The following is a 20030-nucleotide window of genomic DNA, read 5'->3' on the forward strand; positions in this document are numbered from 1 at the left end:
CAACTAAATGTGTAGGTGTAGTTGCTACAAGTGATAATCTATTGTCATCTCTCTAGCATGCTTGACTTATCCTAGAGTGGTGTGTTTTAACTGAGATACTAGATGTGGTTGCACAAGAGACTCATTTAACAGTAATGGGTACTATCAATAGTTCTAGTGTACATGTGCATTTTCTGTTGTGATTCCTGCCTGGTAGAACGGCCTGCCTCAGGAAGACTCTTATGCTTTGATCATTCCTCAGAATGTGTAAAACAGGGTAGCTCAAGAGAGCTTTTTATAAAAGGGTTGCAGTTAATGCCTGTGAAATATGAGGTATCGTTTATATAATAATAGTTTGCTCCCTGACTTTTTTGTAACACTGTTGTATTTTGTTGTTTGTCGTATATTTGATACTTTCTCACTGTAGTACAGTATTTTAGTACAGTATGTAGTACACTGTAGTACAGTATGTTGCATGTGAATTTTGTAATCCCGTTTTGTTGTACATTGATTGTATGTTTTACAGTGCTCATTGCTTTGCTCAACTGCATAATCTGCCTCAAGTCTCTGTGGGAGAGGACTATAAATAAATTTAGAATTTTCTGTGTACTTCTGGAATGGGCAGTTTGAGACAGAAACCCTGAGAATTACCGTTTGCCCCACTTTGACCTCCAGCAGCTTAGTTTTGGCCAGCCCTTCTGCAATAAATACATAAAAAGTGAGAGAGAGAAAAGGAAACTGGGAAGGGGAAATGATTCCTTGACAAGACAGTTCTATGTCAGCATAACTGTTTATTTACTCATTCTTTCCATTGTTGCATGTGTGCAGCAGTGTTTTAGATTTCTTTCTGTTGAATTAAGTTCCTCTTCTTTCTGTACTTAAAAAAAACTTTGTTAGATAATGCCATTATAAACAAAGGGTCATAACATTGGAGCAGATATCAAGGGATGGAGCACTTACTCAGGGCTCTTTGTTGCACTATGGAGTTGTAGTGGAGCCTCCTCACATTTCTCTGTTTACATGTGAGGAAGCACCCAACTGCATTCTTCACGGCTTAAGTGCTGAACTCACCTGGGCCTTTGCTTTTCCTGGTTCTCTTAACTCCATCCATCAACTCTCTCTTAAAGGCACAGATCTCATCACATTAGGTAGTCGCAAGATTGATGGCTTTGTTAAAAAATTGCTGTTATATTGATATAGCTGTTACGGCAGTAATATCGATATTGTAGCCCCTTCCCAACCTTCCCCCCAATAAAAGAGGCAAACCAGTTTCCTGGACCACGCTCTGCTGAAGAAGGGGATCATGTCCTGGAATTGATATTCTCTTTCCCCTGCCCCTCACTCCACACACACACACACACACACACACACACACACACACACACACACACACACACACACACACACACACACACACACACACACACACACACACACACACACACACACACACACACACACACACACACACACACCTCTCTCTCTCTCTCTCTCTCACACACACACACACACACACACACACACACACACACACACACCCATCTCTCTCTCTCACTTCCTACTGCTGTTGCTGCTGCTGTGGGAGAAGAGAGAGGATTATTTCAATATTTCATGGTATTTTGATAGTCCTATATTAGATCTATCATTATTTTGATAGATCTAATATAGTACAAATGCTAGAAGTTGAAATAAAGTTTTAAAAAGCCCTCCTGATCATTTGGAAGGATGGAAGTAGAGTAGGGGTTGTGGGGTGGAACCAAAAAGCCAGAAACAAAGAATAACACAGGGCCATTTCTTTTGCCTTCCCTGTAAAGCATGGTAAAAGGTTGCTCTTTGCCTGCTGTCACAAACTGAGATTATGGGATCTGCCATTCAGTGAGTGTGAGAGAAGGGAGGAAAAGGCATCTGTAACAGAAGTTCTGCCCTGTAAAGAATCTCCTTTCAGTGCATGGCAGAGCACCAGTGTATAATCGGCCTAGAACTAGCTATCTCGATCTGAATTTGAGCTTTTCTGTTGAATGATAAGTCTCCATTATTTTCATTTTACCTAAGGGGACAATTCAGGAGAAAAAAAATACTACCAGCAAGTATAGTACGGCTATTGTTATCTGAGCCACATCTACTTTTTTTGGAAGGTGGCTTTCTTTTAAATAGCTCTCAAGCTATGATTTGGCCATTGTATCCAGAAAGCACTTTGATTCCCTAATTGCTCCTGCAATTTTTAAAGTGCTGATATAGCTGTGATAAGCAATCTTTGCAATGAGTATCCAATGTAAGGCCACCCCCCCCCCCCCCCCCCAGTTATAATCATGGAAGTGAAAGCCTGTGGTGAACTTTATGGCTTGCCCAGCAAGTCTGCCACTAAACAGCATGTGCATTATAAAACATAATATGTCCTGTTGTTTTGCTCCTAAACAGATTCTGATTGCTGATGAATGGGGAAGGAAACAAAATTAAGGAAGAACACTGTTTCAACAGGAAGCCACAGCAAATTATACAGTTCTTGGATCTTCTCTTTGGGATCCATAGTGTTGAAATAATAACTAGATTTTATCTAATTTCCATCTGTTTTATTTTGGAACAAGAAGTTAATCCAAGGTAGAAGTGAGCCTAAAGCAGAATAACTGGCATTGTTTCCCTTAAATAGCTTGATTGTTACTGTGGGTGTGCCAAGCATATGGTGGGAGTTCCCAGCATGGTGCCCGTGGATGTCATGGCACCTGCTGACACCTTTCCTGGTGATCGCCAAGTGCTTTGAGAAAGTAGGCAGGGCCAGGTGGGGCTTCTGATTGACCACTGGAAATCTGACAGACTGTGCAGGTTTTTAAAAACATTGCTTTGGCAGCACTTGCCACTATAATACAATGATTTTCACAGTGTGACTATAGGAAAGCGGCGGGAGCTATTTTGTGGCTGGCCCTGTGACAAGCCATTTTGTGGCTATGCCCACCATGTTGTCTCAGAATTCCATAGATGTCCTCTGAACAAAAAGGTTGGAGACTCCCTGGTGTATGAAGTTGAGAATTCCCTGCAAGCCTCAGTGGAGTATGGTAAAGTACCTTCAAGCTCCTTGAAGGTATTTGAGAACCAATGTGGTGCAGTGGTTAAGAGCAGGTGGAGTCTAATCTGGACATCTGGATTTGATTCCCCACTTTTTCATATGAGTAGCAGACTCTTTAGTGAAATGGATTTGTTTCCCCACTGCTACATTTCTGCTGGGTGACCTTGGGCTTGTCACACTTTGTTCAGGATTTTCTGAGCCTCACCTATTTCACAAAGTGTCTGTTGTAGGGAGAGGAAGGGGATGGAGTTTGTAAACCACCTTGAGTTTCCTTGCGGAAGAGAAAGGTGGCGTATAAATCCAAATTCTCCATTGAGCGAGAGGACGTCTGGTTAATTCTTCATTCACTAATCAGGGAGGCAGGAAAATCTTGATTGATTTCCAGCTTCTTATCTGTTGGTCACAGCCCCCTTTCTCTCCAGTTCTCTTCCTGTCTCAGGGACAAGCAGACGTAGCTAGAAGCTGTCTTGCCTTTTCTAAGCTAAAACTTTTTTCCTTACTTTTCTAACTTAGCTGCCTACTAATTTAAAGAAGAGGACTACAGCCCTTTTGGGGTCATAGTGTTAACAAGGCACCCCGCCTTTGGGCGCCACTTGCTGACTTCTGTCTTTTGTTTCTTCATGAACAAAGACAGACAAAGGGGGGGCGAACCTTTGGCCACCATGCTTCATAAGGGAAAGATCTTCCTGTCCTCAGAAGAGGACGTTCAGCTCGACCTCAGTCCTTCGTTGGCGAGGGAAGGTACATCCCCTGACTGGGTGACCCGCTCCTTCTCCCCTGCACCAGAGTTTCGCCATGAGACACACTCCGGCAACGGAACTTTGGGTGCAAAGATCGCGGTCGCCCCTAAAATGATGTGCTTCAGAAGTGGAGGAAGACATAGCTAACCTTAACCCTGCTGGCCTGGAATTGGCTCCCAACGTTCACCCAGCATCAACAGTGTCCATGCAAGTCCAGCAGATGAATGAGAATACCTCCTCCTTTAAAGCTGAAATTTTAAAATTTATCAAAGAGTCTTATTCTACTGAAAAAGCAGCTATGAAAGAAGAGATGGTGACCATGTTTAGGGAACATCTCAAGGAGATTGGGGCGCCATCTCCCTCCCTGGACACTCTGGGTAAAGCGCCCCACCCCCCCACCCCCAAGGACAACAAAAGGGCTCAAACTCCTTGGAAGACCAAGGCAGCACTAAAGAAACCCAGGATGAGTTTTGATCATACACCCATAGAGACCTCAGACTCTGTTTCAGTACAGGGGGAACTAGAGGCACTTTCTTCAGGTGAGGATGTTCCTGAGGACATAGCTGTCAAGGAAAAAGTGTCATGTTTCTTCAAGGAGGTCTTAAAGATGATCACAGGAACCTTGGGCAGACCGGTTCTGGATTTGCTTGCTTCCCACCAAAACAGACAAGTGCCCAGATTCTTTTCGAGGTTCTGTCATCCTCGAGCAGAGGCAACAGATGCTCTGTTGTCTACGTGGCCATCAGGTCTGCTATATGCTATATGCCTTTCTGCCGATTCCCCTGATTCCTTAGTTCTTGCACGAGCTTAGTGAAGAGAAAGTGGAGGTCATTCTGGTGGCACCATGGTGGCCCAGATGACCGTGGTTTGCCAACATACTCAGACTCTAGAATCACAGACCAATTCATCTTCCCCAATGCAGAGATCTCCTTCTCCAAGGCCCCTGTTCTCCAGAGTGATTGAGCTTGACCGCTTGGAAATTGAAAGCAGATATTTGAATTTCAAGGGATATAGCACTGGAGTGACTGACACCATCCTAGCCTTGCGGAAGTTGTCTACAAGAAGGATCTATAATACCACCTGTAAGGCATTTGTGAGATGGTGTTGGAGAAAGAGAGTTACACATACATGCCCCATGGTCAGTGAGCTACTCAGTTTTTTACAGGATGTTCTCAGTTCAGGCCTGCAGTCTTCCACCCTACACCAGCAAGTAGTGGCTATTGCCTCTGTGGTGCAGTCTTTGGAGGGACATAAACTGAGTGCTCATCCTCATGTTAAGAGATTCCTCTGGGGAGCGAGCCTGAAGGACAGAGCAGTTAGACATCACTTCCCTATGTGGAAGCTACATCCTGTGCTTCACGCCCTAACCAGACCACCCTTTGAACCACTCATGGACATTTCGCTAAAACATCTAAGATAATTTTCCTGGTGGCAGTAACTTCTGCCAGAAGGGTCTCGGAGCTGGCAGCGTTGTCAGCCATGCCCTCCCTGTCTATCTTTCATAAGGACAGGGTGGTCCTATGCACTGACCCGACATTCATACCTAAGGTGAACTCCAAGTTTCACAGACAACAGGAAATCTACCTTCCTACCTTCTGCCAAAACCCAAAACATCCCAAATAGATTAATTGGCATAGATTAGATGTGGCATAGATCTCTTAAAGCCTTCCTCATAAGAACGCAGGAGTTCAGGAGATCTGAGTCTCTCTTCATCTCAGTAGCCAACCACAATAGAGGGACAAAGATATCTCATCAAACCATTAGCAAATGCCTTAGAGAATGCATAGCGGAAGCCTATAGAGCTCAAGGACTCACTGTCCCAAGTGGCATAACAGCACACTTAGTTCGCAACATGACCACCAACGCAGCCTTTAATAACAATGCGTTGGTGAAGAGATCTGCAGAGTTGCGACATGGTCTTCTCTCTCCACCTTTGTTCAACATTATAGGCCCATGGTGGCGAACCTTTGGCACTCCACATGTTATGGACTACAACTCCCATCAGCCCCTGCCAGCATGGCCAATGCTGGCAGGGGCTCATGGGAATTGTAGTCCATAACATCTGGAGTGCCAAAGGTTTGCCACCACTGTTATAGGCTAAATGTCTTCAGCGCAGCTGATGTGTCCTACAGCTGCAGAATCCTAGAACATGTTATTGGAGAGGACTTCGACCCCACCCTATAGGAGGTGACACTGCTGTGGAACATCACCCAGATGTCCTTTCACTCAATGCTGTGGTCTGGAAGGGAGCAAAGGTATTTAGCAATACATTTGCACCATGGGAAGCTACTATTGAAGTCACCTGTAGCTGGGAGGGTGCAACTCAAATTCTTAACTTGTGCTGGTGTAGTTAGAGATTAGAGGGATGTGCAGTGTTATAATTCTACATCCACTCATGGGTTGGTTCTAGCTCTGGCAATGGAATAACGTTGCACCATCCGCAGAGGTAGTATAAATCAAAATACTCCCATTAAAACCGATGAAACTACCCCAAACTACTGCTGCCCCTTATCATCTTGCCTCCCAAATGACTGCACAGCAGCATTATTACATAGGAGTCTGCTAAAGAATATATCTCCTATGTCAACATGTGTGGTTGTTCATTCTTTAATTAGATCCAGACTTGACTACTGCTTTTTATTGGAACAGCTTTTAACAAACACCTGGAAGCTATACCTCCTGTGCAATGTGACATCTGCTTGATAGCACAAGCAGGAAGAAGTATATGATACCTATTCTCTGCCTATCAATTTGTTTCTGGTCCAATTTAAAGTGCCAGATTTGTCTTTTCCTAAATGTTCTGGGACCAAGTTACTTCAAAGGCCACTACTGTCATACCCATGTTCTAAGATCCACCTCAGTGCCGTGTGCCATGTGGCACAGGGCTCTCTTCACAATGATACTACAATAATTGCAAATCCATCTCTAGGGAAACTGCTCTCACACCTTTCTCTCAACATACAATTTATCTTAATGAACTCTTTGTTAAGGTAGTAACTGCTGCTATTTGATCTCATTCTTGGTTTACTCCTAATTATTGAAGTAAAAACTTTTATTTATTTGCGTGCTGCAATTTTAAGTTCATCTCGTTTTAAAAAACTTCGTATGGGTAGGGGATTTTGTTTTTAAATCTTGGATTTTTTTGTTAACCAGAGTATAAATATTTTGAATACGTACAGGGAGTTAATAATGGAACCGTGAGCTTCCAATATGTCCTGAAAAGTCAATCCATTGGAGTCTTTGCAACTGCTATTCTCATGGTAGTTTGATGGAATCAGATCTGCTTTCTACCTCCCAGAATACAGGCCATGAAAGCTGATCAGGCTCAGAATTTCTCATAGCTTAGGGATAGAGCCTGTGTTTTTGCATGCTGAAGCTCACAGTTCAGTTTTGGTGTTAAAAAGTATATTGGGTTGAAGCCTTGGGAAAGAATTCAGTGGAGACAAGATTGATCTATAGATAGTCTGACAGAATCATGTGGGTTAGGTAAGGGTAGCCATTATCCTGATTGGTTTCTGCACTATATTTTGCTCATAGGGTTGTCCTTGTGGTTGTGGTGTGAGCGGGATATGTCAAAATGACTTTTTCATGCCCTTTACCCTTTCTTTTGAGTTCCTTCCTTTTGATGGGTTCTTGACCTGTGTCTTTCATTCATCCATGACATTGGCCACCCAACTCATCCTTTCTAGAGAAAGCCCACCAGATATCTAATTTCAGGAAACCCTAGTTGATGCTTAGCTGTCATGTACATGCTTCAAACCAGTTTTTGTGTAGTGCAAAACTGGGGGGACAGTCATAGTGGTGTCAATCCATCAGTGAGAAAGTCAGACTATAAAAATATAAATAAAATAAAGTAAAAATAGACATAATCTATTATGACTCGAACCCTCCCTCACCTTCCCCTTCCTCCGCTAGGGTGGGTGGGCCATGTCCGGATGGCGGACCCCATCCATTTCACTCCAGATGGCAGCGGTTTTCAAGAAATGCATGGTTGTTTCCCTTGTATCAGAGGGTGTTGCTTTGACAACCAGCAGATGGCACTGTTGCGGAACAGAACTGTGGTTCCAACTGTCACAGGTGTGGCATGTACACAATAACGGGCACAGTTGTGACATGTACACAACAGGAGGTGTGAAAACAGTATGGAAACCTGGCCGCATGCGAATGCGACGTTGTGTGAAAATTTCAAAGCAATCAGTCCAGTAGTTTGGAAGATTACCTGTCAGCAGAAAAACGCACTGATAAATTTTTACATATACTAGCGGAGCCTGGCCACGCGTTGCTGTGGCTTATTGTGGTGAAATGGGAAAGGAATAGTAGCAGCAAATCAATTGCAGAGGCCAGCAGTATGTGCTCATGCAAACACGCAGCCTAGTACTGTGCGATATCATGGGGGGGGGGGAAGGGATGGAATGGAATGGAAAGGCACCCCTCCCACACATCTAGGCTGGCTGGTCATGATCCTTTACCTGGGAGTAAGTTTGGTTGGTGGCAATGGGTGTCGCTTCTGAGGAAACCCTCTGAGGGGCGCAATGCAGCCATTCAAAGTATGTCACGGTTGCTGTACCGAGCTTACTCCTGAGTAATGCGTGCCTGGTTTTCTTAACTGTAACCGCAGTATTCAGGGAATCTAGGGTGCCTGGCCCCTCCCTCCCGTCCCTTGCATGTCGCCCCTCACCCTCTTCCCTTCCTCCCATCCCTTTCCCTCTGCTAGGGTGGGTGGGTCATATCAAGATGCTGGGCCCCCTCCCTCCCGTCCCTTGCATGCCACCCCTCACTCTCTCCCCTCTCTCACTTCTCTTCCCTTGCATGCCTCCTTCTCCGTCCCTTTCCTCTCCCTCCCTCTCTTCCCTTGCATGCCACCCCTCCCTCTCCCTCCCTTCCCTCTCCCTCGTGTGTGTGTGTGTGTGTGTATGTATTTCACTTCCACTTGAGTTACTGCCTATGTACTGTTTTCATTGCTCATATCTGGCCGTCTGAGTGAACATTCTAAGCAGCACGAACATTCTAAGGGTGACATTTACACACAGGCAGCTGCATGTCCTTCACCAGGGAGCGCCAGGAAAAAGGCATTTTACCTGGGCCAGGTGTGAAATTTCAGGTATGTGAACATCAAAAAACACTCTCGCCTGGCTGACTATAGTGGCTGGGAATTTTCAGAGGAATTGGCCCAGCAGTTACTGAGGTATACTGTCATCAACAAAAACACTGTTAACTTTTTATATCTATAGATTATTATTATTATTTAGATTTCGTAGACCGCCTCATCCCCGAAGGGCTCTAGACGGTTTACAACATGTAATATCTAACAACAATTAAAACATAATTACAATCCTTAAAATCAATAGCAGCATACAAAAATTCTAAAACAGAGGGTTTACTTGAAAATGAACTGTAATGCTAGTTTTGAACCCTTTGAGCCTGTTTAAAGGCATATGATAGACTGAAAAAAATGCAGTAGATGTCTCCCCTTCAGCAAAAAAAAACCTGATGGGAAAACTAAAGTAGTGTACTAAGTCTGTTATGAATGAATTTGTGTTCATGCTGCCAGCCTTATTTGCTGAGTGGACCCTCAGGCTACAGTGTCACCACTAGAAATGCAACAGGTGTTTGCCTTCCTCTTTAGGTAATCAGGACAGAAAACGTGTCTGTAAGGGATCACGGTGAGATGATATGTCTATAAATACTAAAAGTTTAAACGTTTACATAGGTATTATTTTATCCAGAGTTATTCAACCAAGATTTTTTTAAAATTTAAATTAATTTTAAAAAAATCTCATTATCTTGGTGTAAGCTGACAGTAAGAAAACATTTATGTTTTATGTACTGCAGAGGAGCAGTGATCTTTTTAGAGTTGCCATTCAGTGTTATGTGCTCTTTGGGGTGGTTAAATGAGACATTAAAATCCAAAATGTCCCTTTGAAATGTGCATTACTCCAGTCTCTCCTTGAAAAGGAAAAAGGTAGGGGTGATAAGGCATCAGAAACAATGGAATTTTGGTTCTGCAGTCACCTTGGGCCCCTTTTTGCATGGGCTAAAATTTAAATTAGATAAATGGAGGAGAGACCCCACTGGGGAGAATGACAGCGTGGAAATGAAGGAAATAAACAGTCCAGGCGTAAGCACTGCAGGCTGCTTACCTTGGTAACATACTTAACCTGGAGTAGTCCTTGTTGAACTCAGTGAGAACTGGGGAGGGGTCATTCTCTGCAACTGCAAGTGGTGGCAAGAATATTTTTTTGCCAAAGGGGTTTACAACATCATTCTTCCATCCTCCATTTTATGTGAGGAAGGTTAAGCTGATATATACAAATGGTCTGAAGTCATTCTGAGTTTCCATAACCGAGTAGGGAGATCTGGTGCTCTAACCAATAGCCAGTGACTAGTAATAATTTTTCAGGTGTCTGCAGCACATTCATTCATGAAAAAACATCTACAATCTGTGGCTGCAAAATAGCATACAACATTGGGAGATTACTTTATATACATAAATTATAGCTGAGCATCATATTGCTCTGGATCGACATAACTAGGCCATTTTTCTTTTTCAGGTGACATCAGTAAAAAGGAATGTTCATAATTTTTGATCCTCAATAGGGTATGAACTTGTAAAGTCTTTCATTGATTTGGCATTGATATATTGATTTCAGCTGTCTAACTTTGGCTTGGTTCAGCAGCTATAAGCAATTATCGACAATATTCAAATTATTGTTAACTTATTTCTATTGTCACACCATAGGATAAAATACTTGACAAAAAGATCAATAATTAGAAAACCTGACTTGTTCTCAAGCTTTTTTGGTTGGTGACCCATACAGGGCTTTTAGGTGTCCTAGGCAAACTGTGGCCTTGGCATTAATCTATTCCAGCATTCTGTTTTCTACAATACCCAACCAGATGTTTTGAGCAATGAACAAACATCACACAAAGGGTGCAGTTGCCCCCAGTATGAACCCCAGCATCTTCTCCTCTGCCAGCTTGGCAGAGGAGACTGAGTTTGAGGAAGCATGCTCAGGGGCACAGGCACAAAGGGCAGCAAAGAGGCTGTCAGCAAGGGGATTGGTGTTATACATCTTCCGTAGCAGATAGAACCATGCAGATTACAACATAAAACCCACATAAATCATAAAATCAAATACAACTAAAACAATTACAACATATAAACAATATAACCTGTTTAAAAGTTCATAAATATTACAATAATTCATAATCTTAGTAAAACAGTAGGAGGGTAAAACCATTTCTTCAGCCAAAGGCCATGGAAAATAGGTGCATTTTACCAGACTTCTGAAAGCATATAAAGAAGATGCTTCATGCACCTCAGGGGGGAGATTGTTCTACAATCTCAGGGCCACCACTGAGAAAGCCCTATTTCGAATCACCACCTTTTCTACTACTGAAGGTGGTGGTACTGTCAGGAGGGCTTAGTCTGCTGATCTTAAGGCACAGGCAGATGGATATGGAAGAAGGGGCTCCTTTAGATATTTGGGACCCAAGTCATTAGAAGTCAAACAAAGCACCCCGAATTGGGCTCAGTAGCGAATTGGCAGCAGTTGGGCTGCTGAAAGAGCAGCACCAAGACAGAGCTCACACATGCACATGTCCCTTTTATCCTCCTCTGGTTTTTCTGTGGCATGTTGAATAGCTCCCACCTACTCTCCAGCCTCCCCTTCTTTCAGCTATTACAGTGAAGTTACTAGTTGCCTTACAGTTGTTTTCTCTTCATTATTGTCACAAAGAAGGAGGGGGAGATGAGAGCAGGCGAGATTAACTGAAAAAGCTGTCTGGATCCAATTTCTATCATAGAATCCCAAGGTTTTGTGAAAGGTTGTATGTGAAAATAGAGACAGGGGTCAGATTGTGATAATGTCCTTGAGTGGAAAGGTATAAGGAACAGAGAGAGATCAGAACGCAAAACCCCTCCCCAACTCTTAAAATAGTAATATTAAAGCTGCCCCACTCTAAAATCCATGTTAAAAATATACTCAGAGGTTCCAGCTATATAGCTGTTTTTCTGTTCATTGAAACAAACACAAAGAGTTACAATCCAGCTTCCAGATGTGATTCCAGATATGAATCAGTGGAATTGTAAATGAGTCTGTGATTGCAGCCATAAATACAATTCAGACAGTGTGGAAGCTTTCTTAACTCTTACTGAAATGAATAGCATTCAGGCCTTTGGTTTGTAATAAAGTCCCATTAATGTGATAGGAGTAAAATATGCCTCACTTTTTTCTGGAGCAGATGTAGCAAACCAGTGCCAATATCCTTTGTGTTGCAAATTCACTAGGTAGCCTAGTGTTAAGATTGGCCACTTAGCAAAAGGGTGAATATAATTCATAGGCGAGCTGCAGTATAGATGATGTTATTGCTGCTGCTATATAGTTTAGCTATCACTGCCATCCTAATACCCATAATTCATTTTCAGGTCTCAGCAGGGTTATTTGATACATTGCTTCCTAATATTTACTGAGATATGTTTACCCTGTTTTACTGACGTTTAGGACCCAAAGTAGCTTACAATTTCCTTCTGATCTCCTGCATTTATCCTCACAACCATCACCTCTGAGGTAGGTTAGTCAGCATGTAACATGCAAAAAAACAACAAAGTAATTAAAATGCATAAAATACCATAGCCTGTAAACTAGAATACTCTGTGACTTTTAGACTAAAAAATAGAACCGCCAGCTTGAAAGAGTCCAGTTAAAAACAGAATTTCCAAAAAACCTATATTGAAAGCTTAAAATTACAACTTAGGTTTTATTCAAATGGATACAATAGCTGAACCCTACTGTGTGGATTTAGAAGACAGTCTGTGTGGTATAGTCCATGTGGTATAGTGCATTGGACCAGGTTCTAAGAAACCCAGGTTCAAAACCTCATTTTGCCATGAGGCTCGCTGGGTGGCCTTGAGCCATTTACTCTCTCTTAGCGTAACCTGTCTTACAGAGTTGTTGTGGTGATAGAGTGGAGGAGAGAGCAATGTAAGCTGCTTTGGGTTCTGTGTATAAATGCAGTAAAATGAATGCAAAAATAAGGAAAAGCTTGGCACATATGGGTGTCTAGGGGCGATTTCACACTTGAGAATTGATGTAGGGTCGACTCATCAGGCTGAAAGAGTCGACCTATGTCAATCCGCTCGTAACTTCCCACAGCAGCCGAGGTTGTCCTGCCGGAGCCGAGTTCAGAGGGCAAGATCACCTCGGCACGTCATTCACTCATCATGCCTGATTGGCTGCTACATTCGGGTGGGAATGCGAACGTGCATCCCTTTTTTCCCTATTTTTTTTACATTACAGCTATGTAGCGTTAACGTCGCAACGCAGTGTGCATAAGAAGGCACGATTTGCGTAGATTCTTACGCTCGTAGCTTTCATTTCCATTTCGTGCGGGAAACGCATCCTCTTGTCAGAACTGTCTGTTATGGATCCTGAGGTGGAGCAACTGCTGGCCATGACTCAACTGTGTTCAGCTGTCAGCAGTCAGATCAAAATGGCAACTTCCCCTCCAAAATGACAAACGTTTATAACATGCCACCCAAAAGGAGGGAGGGATGAGGTGCAACCGATTGGGCGAAATGGTGCTGTGAAGGAAAAATGTTGCCGTTTTGTTGCTATGAGCGGCATGCAATCTGCCCTTCATTACTTCACATGGTCGTCAGTGTTATACAAAAAAGCCGGGCGTGCTTTTTGTCGAAGCGCATAGAGTCTTCCGCTTCATGCGCATGCCCAAAACGATTAGTTTGTGATTGGCTGAACGGGCGAATCGACCCGATGAAGATTCCCCACTCCTGTCAGCTTTGCTTGAGTTCAACCTAGCTTCACCGGTTTACTCTACCTTGGAGGTATAGTCGAAAATTTAATGGCAGAACGGAGCAGAGCAGGACGAACCCATGTCGGATTCACCGGATGTGAGCACTTGAGTTGAACATAGGTCAAACTTGAGTTCACATGATGAGTGCGAAATCGCCCTAGGTTTTCTAGGCTGTGGCCATGGTCTGGTAGTTTTTGTTCATAGCATTTCGCCCCCATCTATGGCTATCAGAGGTACGTCACAGTAAGATGTGTGATATATCAGGGAATGATTGTATGATGGAGTATATGTTTATCTCAGAGTTCGGAGGGTGGGGGGAGGCACTTTCTACACATTAACATACCCCCATCACACAGTCACTCCACACTGTGCCACAGAGAGAAACACATCTTACTGTGACATGCCTCTGAAGATGCCAGCCTTAGAAGCAAAAACTACCAGACCATGGCCACACTGCTGGAAAGACCCACAACAGCCAGTTGATTATGGCCATGAAATCCTTATGGCACATATATTTCTGTAGTACATGTGATACTAAACAGATCAGCAAATATATGCAGTCAAACCAATGCTAGAAAATCTGCCAGGAAGGTCCCATCTGTTGTGCATGCTTTCCTAGTTTCAGTACATGTCCTCAGGTGATGACCTCAGCAGATAAGCAGGGACACATAAGAGATGGTAGTCTTTTAGGTAGCTCAGTCCTAGAGCATATAATAAATGCAGACCTAAGCTCCATGGGGTTCGTACTATTGTAGATATAGAACTCTGAAGGGGTAACTGCTTCCTTTTTGGTCTAATGATAGGGGGATCCCCTGCTGTCATATGGAATATTATCAGAAACAATAATTTGGTCTCATCAATGGCTAAACTTTGTGTTCACATTAGAACATTCCAGTGCAAAATGGATCAGTTCTATTGTGGCAAGTGTACATAGAAACATAATCTTAGTTTTATTGTTTTTCTTTAGAGCATGACTCAGGAGTGAGCAGTGTGTGAAATTTAATGGTAGCAATTATGGCTGAAACGGCAACTTGGAGGTCAGAGTGGTGAAACTGTACTTGAAAATACCCGCAGCTCTGAAAGGAAATCCACAAAAGAGTTGTAAGATAGTGAATGATCAAGGCCTAAATCGATCAAAGCCTAAAGCACAGGCATTTATATTAGCTTGTCAGTGGCGCCTAAGGCAAACTTTATAGCATTGTAAATTGCTGGATTTTAATTACGGCTCCACATATAAAGATTGCATACAGCATACAAGTGTTTGGCAGGTATAATTAACACTTGATACTTCTAGACAGTGTGGCAGACTCTACAGTTAACAGGGGTTCCTGCCTGTTCACTAGGGGCCTGAAATTCAAATCATAGTGTTCTCCAAGGAGTCTTGAATTAGAGTCATGGGAAATAAGAAGACAAATTAATGAAGCTAATTCTCTGTCATGGCAGATGGGAGAAGGCTATTACCTGGGGATAATCCTTGTGTTTTTATTACAAGAATGGCTGCTTTGCTGAGAATGCACCTTCCTGCAGAGAATGATTGTCATGACAGAATGAATGAAAGATACATGCAGGTAGTGAAATAATCTTTTCTAAAGTGACTCAGTTTTGTTCAACATAGAAAGAGGCTGCAGACATCCACATTGGTCCAAAAGCCAAAGACTAACGCCAACCAAAATGACACAAAACAGTGTGCAAGTTTTTGAGTTCTCCAGAACTACTCATTGGAGACAGGTGACTACCTGCTGGTGTTTGTCTTTGTAATGAGATGCTTGCACTTTTTTTCTATTTTGTTTCTGCTTCCCATCACGCCAGTGTGCAGTCTGATATTACTAACCAACCCCACAGGGTGGCCTGTGAAGTCAGTTAACATCCTTCAGACATCCCCTGGGATGCAGACAGACAAAGAAGCCTTAAAAACATGACATGAAAGATGTCTCTCTCACTGCCATCATTTTAATAACCAGACTGAGAACTTGAAAGCTAATGTGCTGTTTTGAGTTGGTCTTAATAAAAGATATTATATGGTATTTGTATTTTTGGATACAACTTCTTGTTCACTGTTTATTTGATAATGTTGAACATTCAACTTATGTGTCTGGTTCGTACAGAAGATGGTTAACAGCATGGTGTTGCCTGATCAATTTTGTGTCTGGCAGCCCTGGCCTGATGGGCCGGTTGGCCTGATCTTGTTGGATTTCAGAAGCTAAGCTGTGTCAGTCCTAGTTAGGACTTGGATGGGAGACTGCCAGGAGGGTCCAGGGCTGCAATGCAGGCAACAGTAAACCACCTGTTTGCCTCTTGCCCCTCTCTATACGTAGGCTGTCTTGGCAAAAAAAAAAAAAGGGTGATCCTGCCATTACATTATACAAGTGTGATATAATGTAATCCTGTAGTCTGTAGACTGTGTTAGCTTTCAGATTTGTCACTCATGTTGCTGTTGGGGAGAGTTGCCAGCTGGGAGTTGATAAACACCTGGAGATTTGAGGTGGAGACTGGAGAAGGTGGGATTTTGGGAAAGGAAGAACTTCAGTGGGCTGTGATGCCATAGAGTCCACCCCTCCCTCCAAAGTTGCCATTTCCTCCAGGGGAAAATAATCTCTGTAGTCTGGAGATCAGTTGTAATTCCAGGAGACCTCCAGGCAGTGGCGGGATTCAGCAGGTTCGCACCACTTCTGCAGTACCGGTTGTTAAAATAGTGCTTGTAAACAACCAGTTGTTAAATTATTTGAATCCCACCACTGGAACCAGTTGCTAAATTATTTGAATCCCACCATTGCCACCAGGCAGTATTTGGAGGCTGGTAACCCTAGTTGGGTAGATGCAGAACTAACGTGAGAGGCATGCTTGGTCATATTATTGATATGGTTGCATTTGATGTTTATTTACCCTCCCACCCACATAGTCCTCTTTCTTTATATCAGACCCATGCAAGGCTTTGATTGTGGTTCTCAGGTAGATTCACCATTCTAACATCATAATTCATAATTTGCAGCACTGCTCTGATTCAATAGACCTTGTGCCAGAATCTCTCTACCATTCATTCAGCATACCATTCATTCAGAGTTGCAATTCATTCAAAGAAGGTATTTCACTGTTTGAAGTGTTAACCGGTTTATTTTCTCCTCTCATTAGAACATTATTTATTTGTTTACGATTAACCAGTGCTTAAGTATGTATGCAGCCTGTAAGAAAAGAATGAAAAGAGCACAATTCTGGATGATCGTAAAAGATGATCATTTTCTCACAGATAGCTTTCAAATTAGAAAAATTTATAATTAAATGCCTGTTGAAAATTCTGTTATTTATTCTGTTTCAGTTCAGCGTATGATACCAAAACAAGACAGAAGGTGGCAGTCAAAAAGCTTTCGAGACCTTTCCAATCCCTTATCCATGCCAGAAGGACTTACCGAGAGCTTAGATTACTCAAACATATGAAACACGAAAATGTGAGTGAAGATATTGAGCAGATGGTATCATTAATGGAATACATGTAGCTTATCTTTCATATTAATATTTATTGTTGTTATTAGCAACATCGTGGTGTACAGGCAGCAAAGAACAGTGGTAAAGAGCAGTGGACTCTAGACTGGAGAACCAGGTTTGAACTCCACTCTTCCACATGAAGCCTGCTAGGTGACCTTGGGCTAGTCACAGTTCTCACAGAACTTTCTCAGCTTCACCTGCCTTATAAGGTGCCTGTTGGGGGTGGGGAAGGGAAGACAATTGTAAACTTCTTTGAGCCTCCTTACAGTAGAGAAAAGGAGCTATAAAAACCAACTCTTTTTCTTCATTGTCAGAATATCAGATGTGAATCACAGTGTACTTCATTAAGTCAAGAGAATTTGAACCACTGGATTTGTCTCCACAGCCAAATTCCTTAATTTACACTTGCACTTAACAATAAAATATACTAGCACTGTAATACAATGGGGTAAGTACTAGTATGGGGTACAGGATTGAATCCTTTGTCCTTACCCCACCTACCAACCTCCACACTGGGCATCTTTGTTCCAGCTTAGGTAGCACACTATTTGTTTGTTTTATAGGCTGCTCTTCCCTGTCAACAGGCTCAGAGCAGCTCACAACAATCACAACATGTAACAATAAAACCAACTATTATCATCATAATAAGTTACTGCAACCTAATAGATGTGAGTCAATTGGGAAAGAAGAAGCATAATACTAAAGAAAATGAGTTAAAAAGGGAAGGGTCTGGGAAAGGGAGAATAGTCAAGATGGAAACCCATTGCTGCCCTCAACCATAGGCCTGGCAGTTCAGTTCTGTCTTAAAGGCCCTGCAGAATTGAAACAGATCTCCCTGGGTCCTGGTTTCATTTGAAGGAGAATTCCACCTAGCCAGGGCCAGAGCTGAAAAGGCTCTGGCTCTAGCTGAGGACAGCCGGATATTTTTCAGGCCAGGGACCACCAGGAAGTTGTTATTTGCAGAACACAGTGTTCTATGGGGACTGTATTGGGAAAGGCGGTATTGGGGAGAAGACATAAGAACATAAAAAAGAGCCTGCTGGATCAGTCCATCAAGTCCAGCACTCTGCTACTCGCAGTGGCCCACCAGATGCCTTTGGGAGCTCACATGCAGGATGCGAAAGCAATGGCCTGCTGCTGCTGCTGCTCCCGAGCACCTGGTCTACTAAGGCATTTGCAATCTCAGATCAAGGAGGATCAAGATTGGTAGCCATAGATCGACTTCTCCTCCATAAATCTGTCCAAGTCCCTTTTAAAGCTATCCAGGTTAGTGGCCATCACCACCTCCTGTGGCAACATATTCCAAACAACCAATCATGCATTCCATGAAGAAATGTTTCCTTTTATTAGTCCTACTTCTTCTCCCCAGCATTTTCAATGAATGCCCCCTGGTTCTAGTATTGTGAGAAAGAGAGAAAAAATTCTCCCTGTCAACACTTTCTACCCCATGCATAATTTTATAGACTTCAATCATATCCCCACTCAGACATCTCCTCTCCAAACTAAAGAGTCCCAAACACTGCAGCCTCTCCTTATAAGGAAGGTGCTTCAGTCCCTCAATCATCCTTGTTGCCCTTCTCTGCACTTTTTCTATCTCTTTGATATCCTTTTTGAGATGTGGCGACCAGAACTGAACACAGTACTCCAAGTGCAGTTACACCACTGCTTTATATAAGGGTATGACAATCTTTGCAGTTTTATTATCAATTCCTTTCCTAATTATCCCCAGCATAGTTTGCCTTTTTCACAGCTGCCATGCATTGAGTTGACATTCCCATGGAACTATCAACTAAGACACCCAAATCCCTTTCCTGGTCTGTGACTGATAGCACTGGCCCCTGTAGTGTGTATGTGAAGTTTGAATGTTTTGCCCCTACATGCATCACTTTCCTTTTTGCTACATTGAACTGCATTTGCCATTTCTTAGCCCACTCACCTAATTTATAAAGGAGCTAATTTATAAAGGATCACTTGGAGCTCTTCACAGTCCTTTATGGTTCTCACCATGCTACATAATTTGGTATCATCCACAAACTTGGCCACCACACTAACCACCCCTACTTCCAGGTCATTTATGAATAGGTTAAAAAGCACTGGTGCCAAAATGGATCCTTGGGGAACATCACTCCCTACATAACTCCGTTGTGAGAACTTCCCATTTATACCCACCCTTTGCTTCCTGTTTCTCAACCAGTTTTTAATACATAGAAGGACTTCCCCTCTTATTCCTTGATTGCTGAGTTTTCTCAGTAGACAAGCTCAAGCTATTGGGGAAGCACCATAGAAATCTTGATTTGCTCATATGTCTTCTATACATTTGGTGGAAAGAATATAATGCAGAGTTAGATGCACTTAACTTCGGCCCTTTCCCCACTTCCCTTAAGCCCCGCGCTACTCGAGGAGAGTAGCGCAGGGTCCCTCGGCACTCCCCACTGAGAGGGGCAGCGACAGCGCAGCCGCCCCGACGCTGCTGCTGCTGTCGCGCCCCTCAGCGCGAGGCATTCCTGGCGCTCTTTCAAAGGGCGCCTTTTGATGACCCCGCGCAGAGCGCAGGGTCGTGGGGACACCCGGGCGCGCGCCAGGGATGCCGCGCGCTGGGGATTGCGTGCAGCAACCCTCGGAAAAGGGTAAGTGGGGAAAGGCCCTTCATTGTTTAAATACATTTAGCCCTTTTGTTTTACTGTTGTCAGTATGCTGCCAACAGGAATGTGTAGATACAACTGCTTGCATTTGTCCGGATAAATGTCATCTCTTCTATTTCAGGTTATAGGATTACTAGATGTTTTTACACCTGCAGTGTCAATAGAAGATTTTAATGAAGTGTAAGTAAAGTTTGACATGCAAATGGACAGTGGGAATGTCATGGAACACCAAAGCAAAGCATGCTCAAGCCCTGTGGATTTCAGTGAGAAAGCTAACCGTTACCTTAACCTTCTCTGAAATGAATAACACTTTAA

At 43.0% G+C, this 20030-nt stretch overlaps 1 protein-coding gene across 5 annotated transcripts in view; it reads left to right on the top strand.

Annotated features, from left to right (window-relative positions):
• Nucleotides 1–20030, top strand: part of MAPK11 (mitogen-activated protein kinase 11) — a 105114-nt gene that overhangs the window by 11724 nt on the left and 73360 nt on the right. For 4 of the 5 annotated variants that reach the window (XM_048499243.1, XM_048499244.1, XM_048499242.1 and 1 more), the window contains exons 2-3: nucleotides 16907–17036; nucleotides 19837–19895. In XM_048499243.1, coding sequence (XP_048355200.1) covers nucleotides 16907–17036; nucleotides 19837–19895 — 189 coding nt within the window. Of the gene's footprint in view, nucleotides 1–15085; nucleotides 15162–16906; nucleotides 17037–19836; nucleotides 19896–20030 lie in introns of all 5 variants that reach the window. The other variant, XM_048499245.1, reaches the window with a different exon arrangement.

Source organism: Sphaerodactylus townsendi, linkage group LG06, assembly GCF_021028975.2.
Source record: "Sphaerodactylus townsendi isolate TG3544 linkage group LG06, MPM_Stown_v2.3, whole genome shotgun sequence".
Classification (NCBI taxonomy): Eukaryota; Metazoa; Chordata; class Lepidosauria; order Squamata; family Sphaerodactylidae; genus Sphaerodactylus; species Sphaerodactylus townsendi.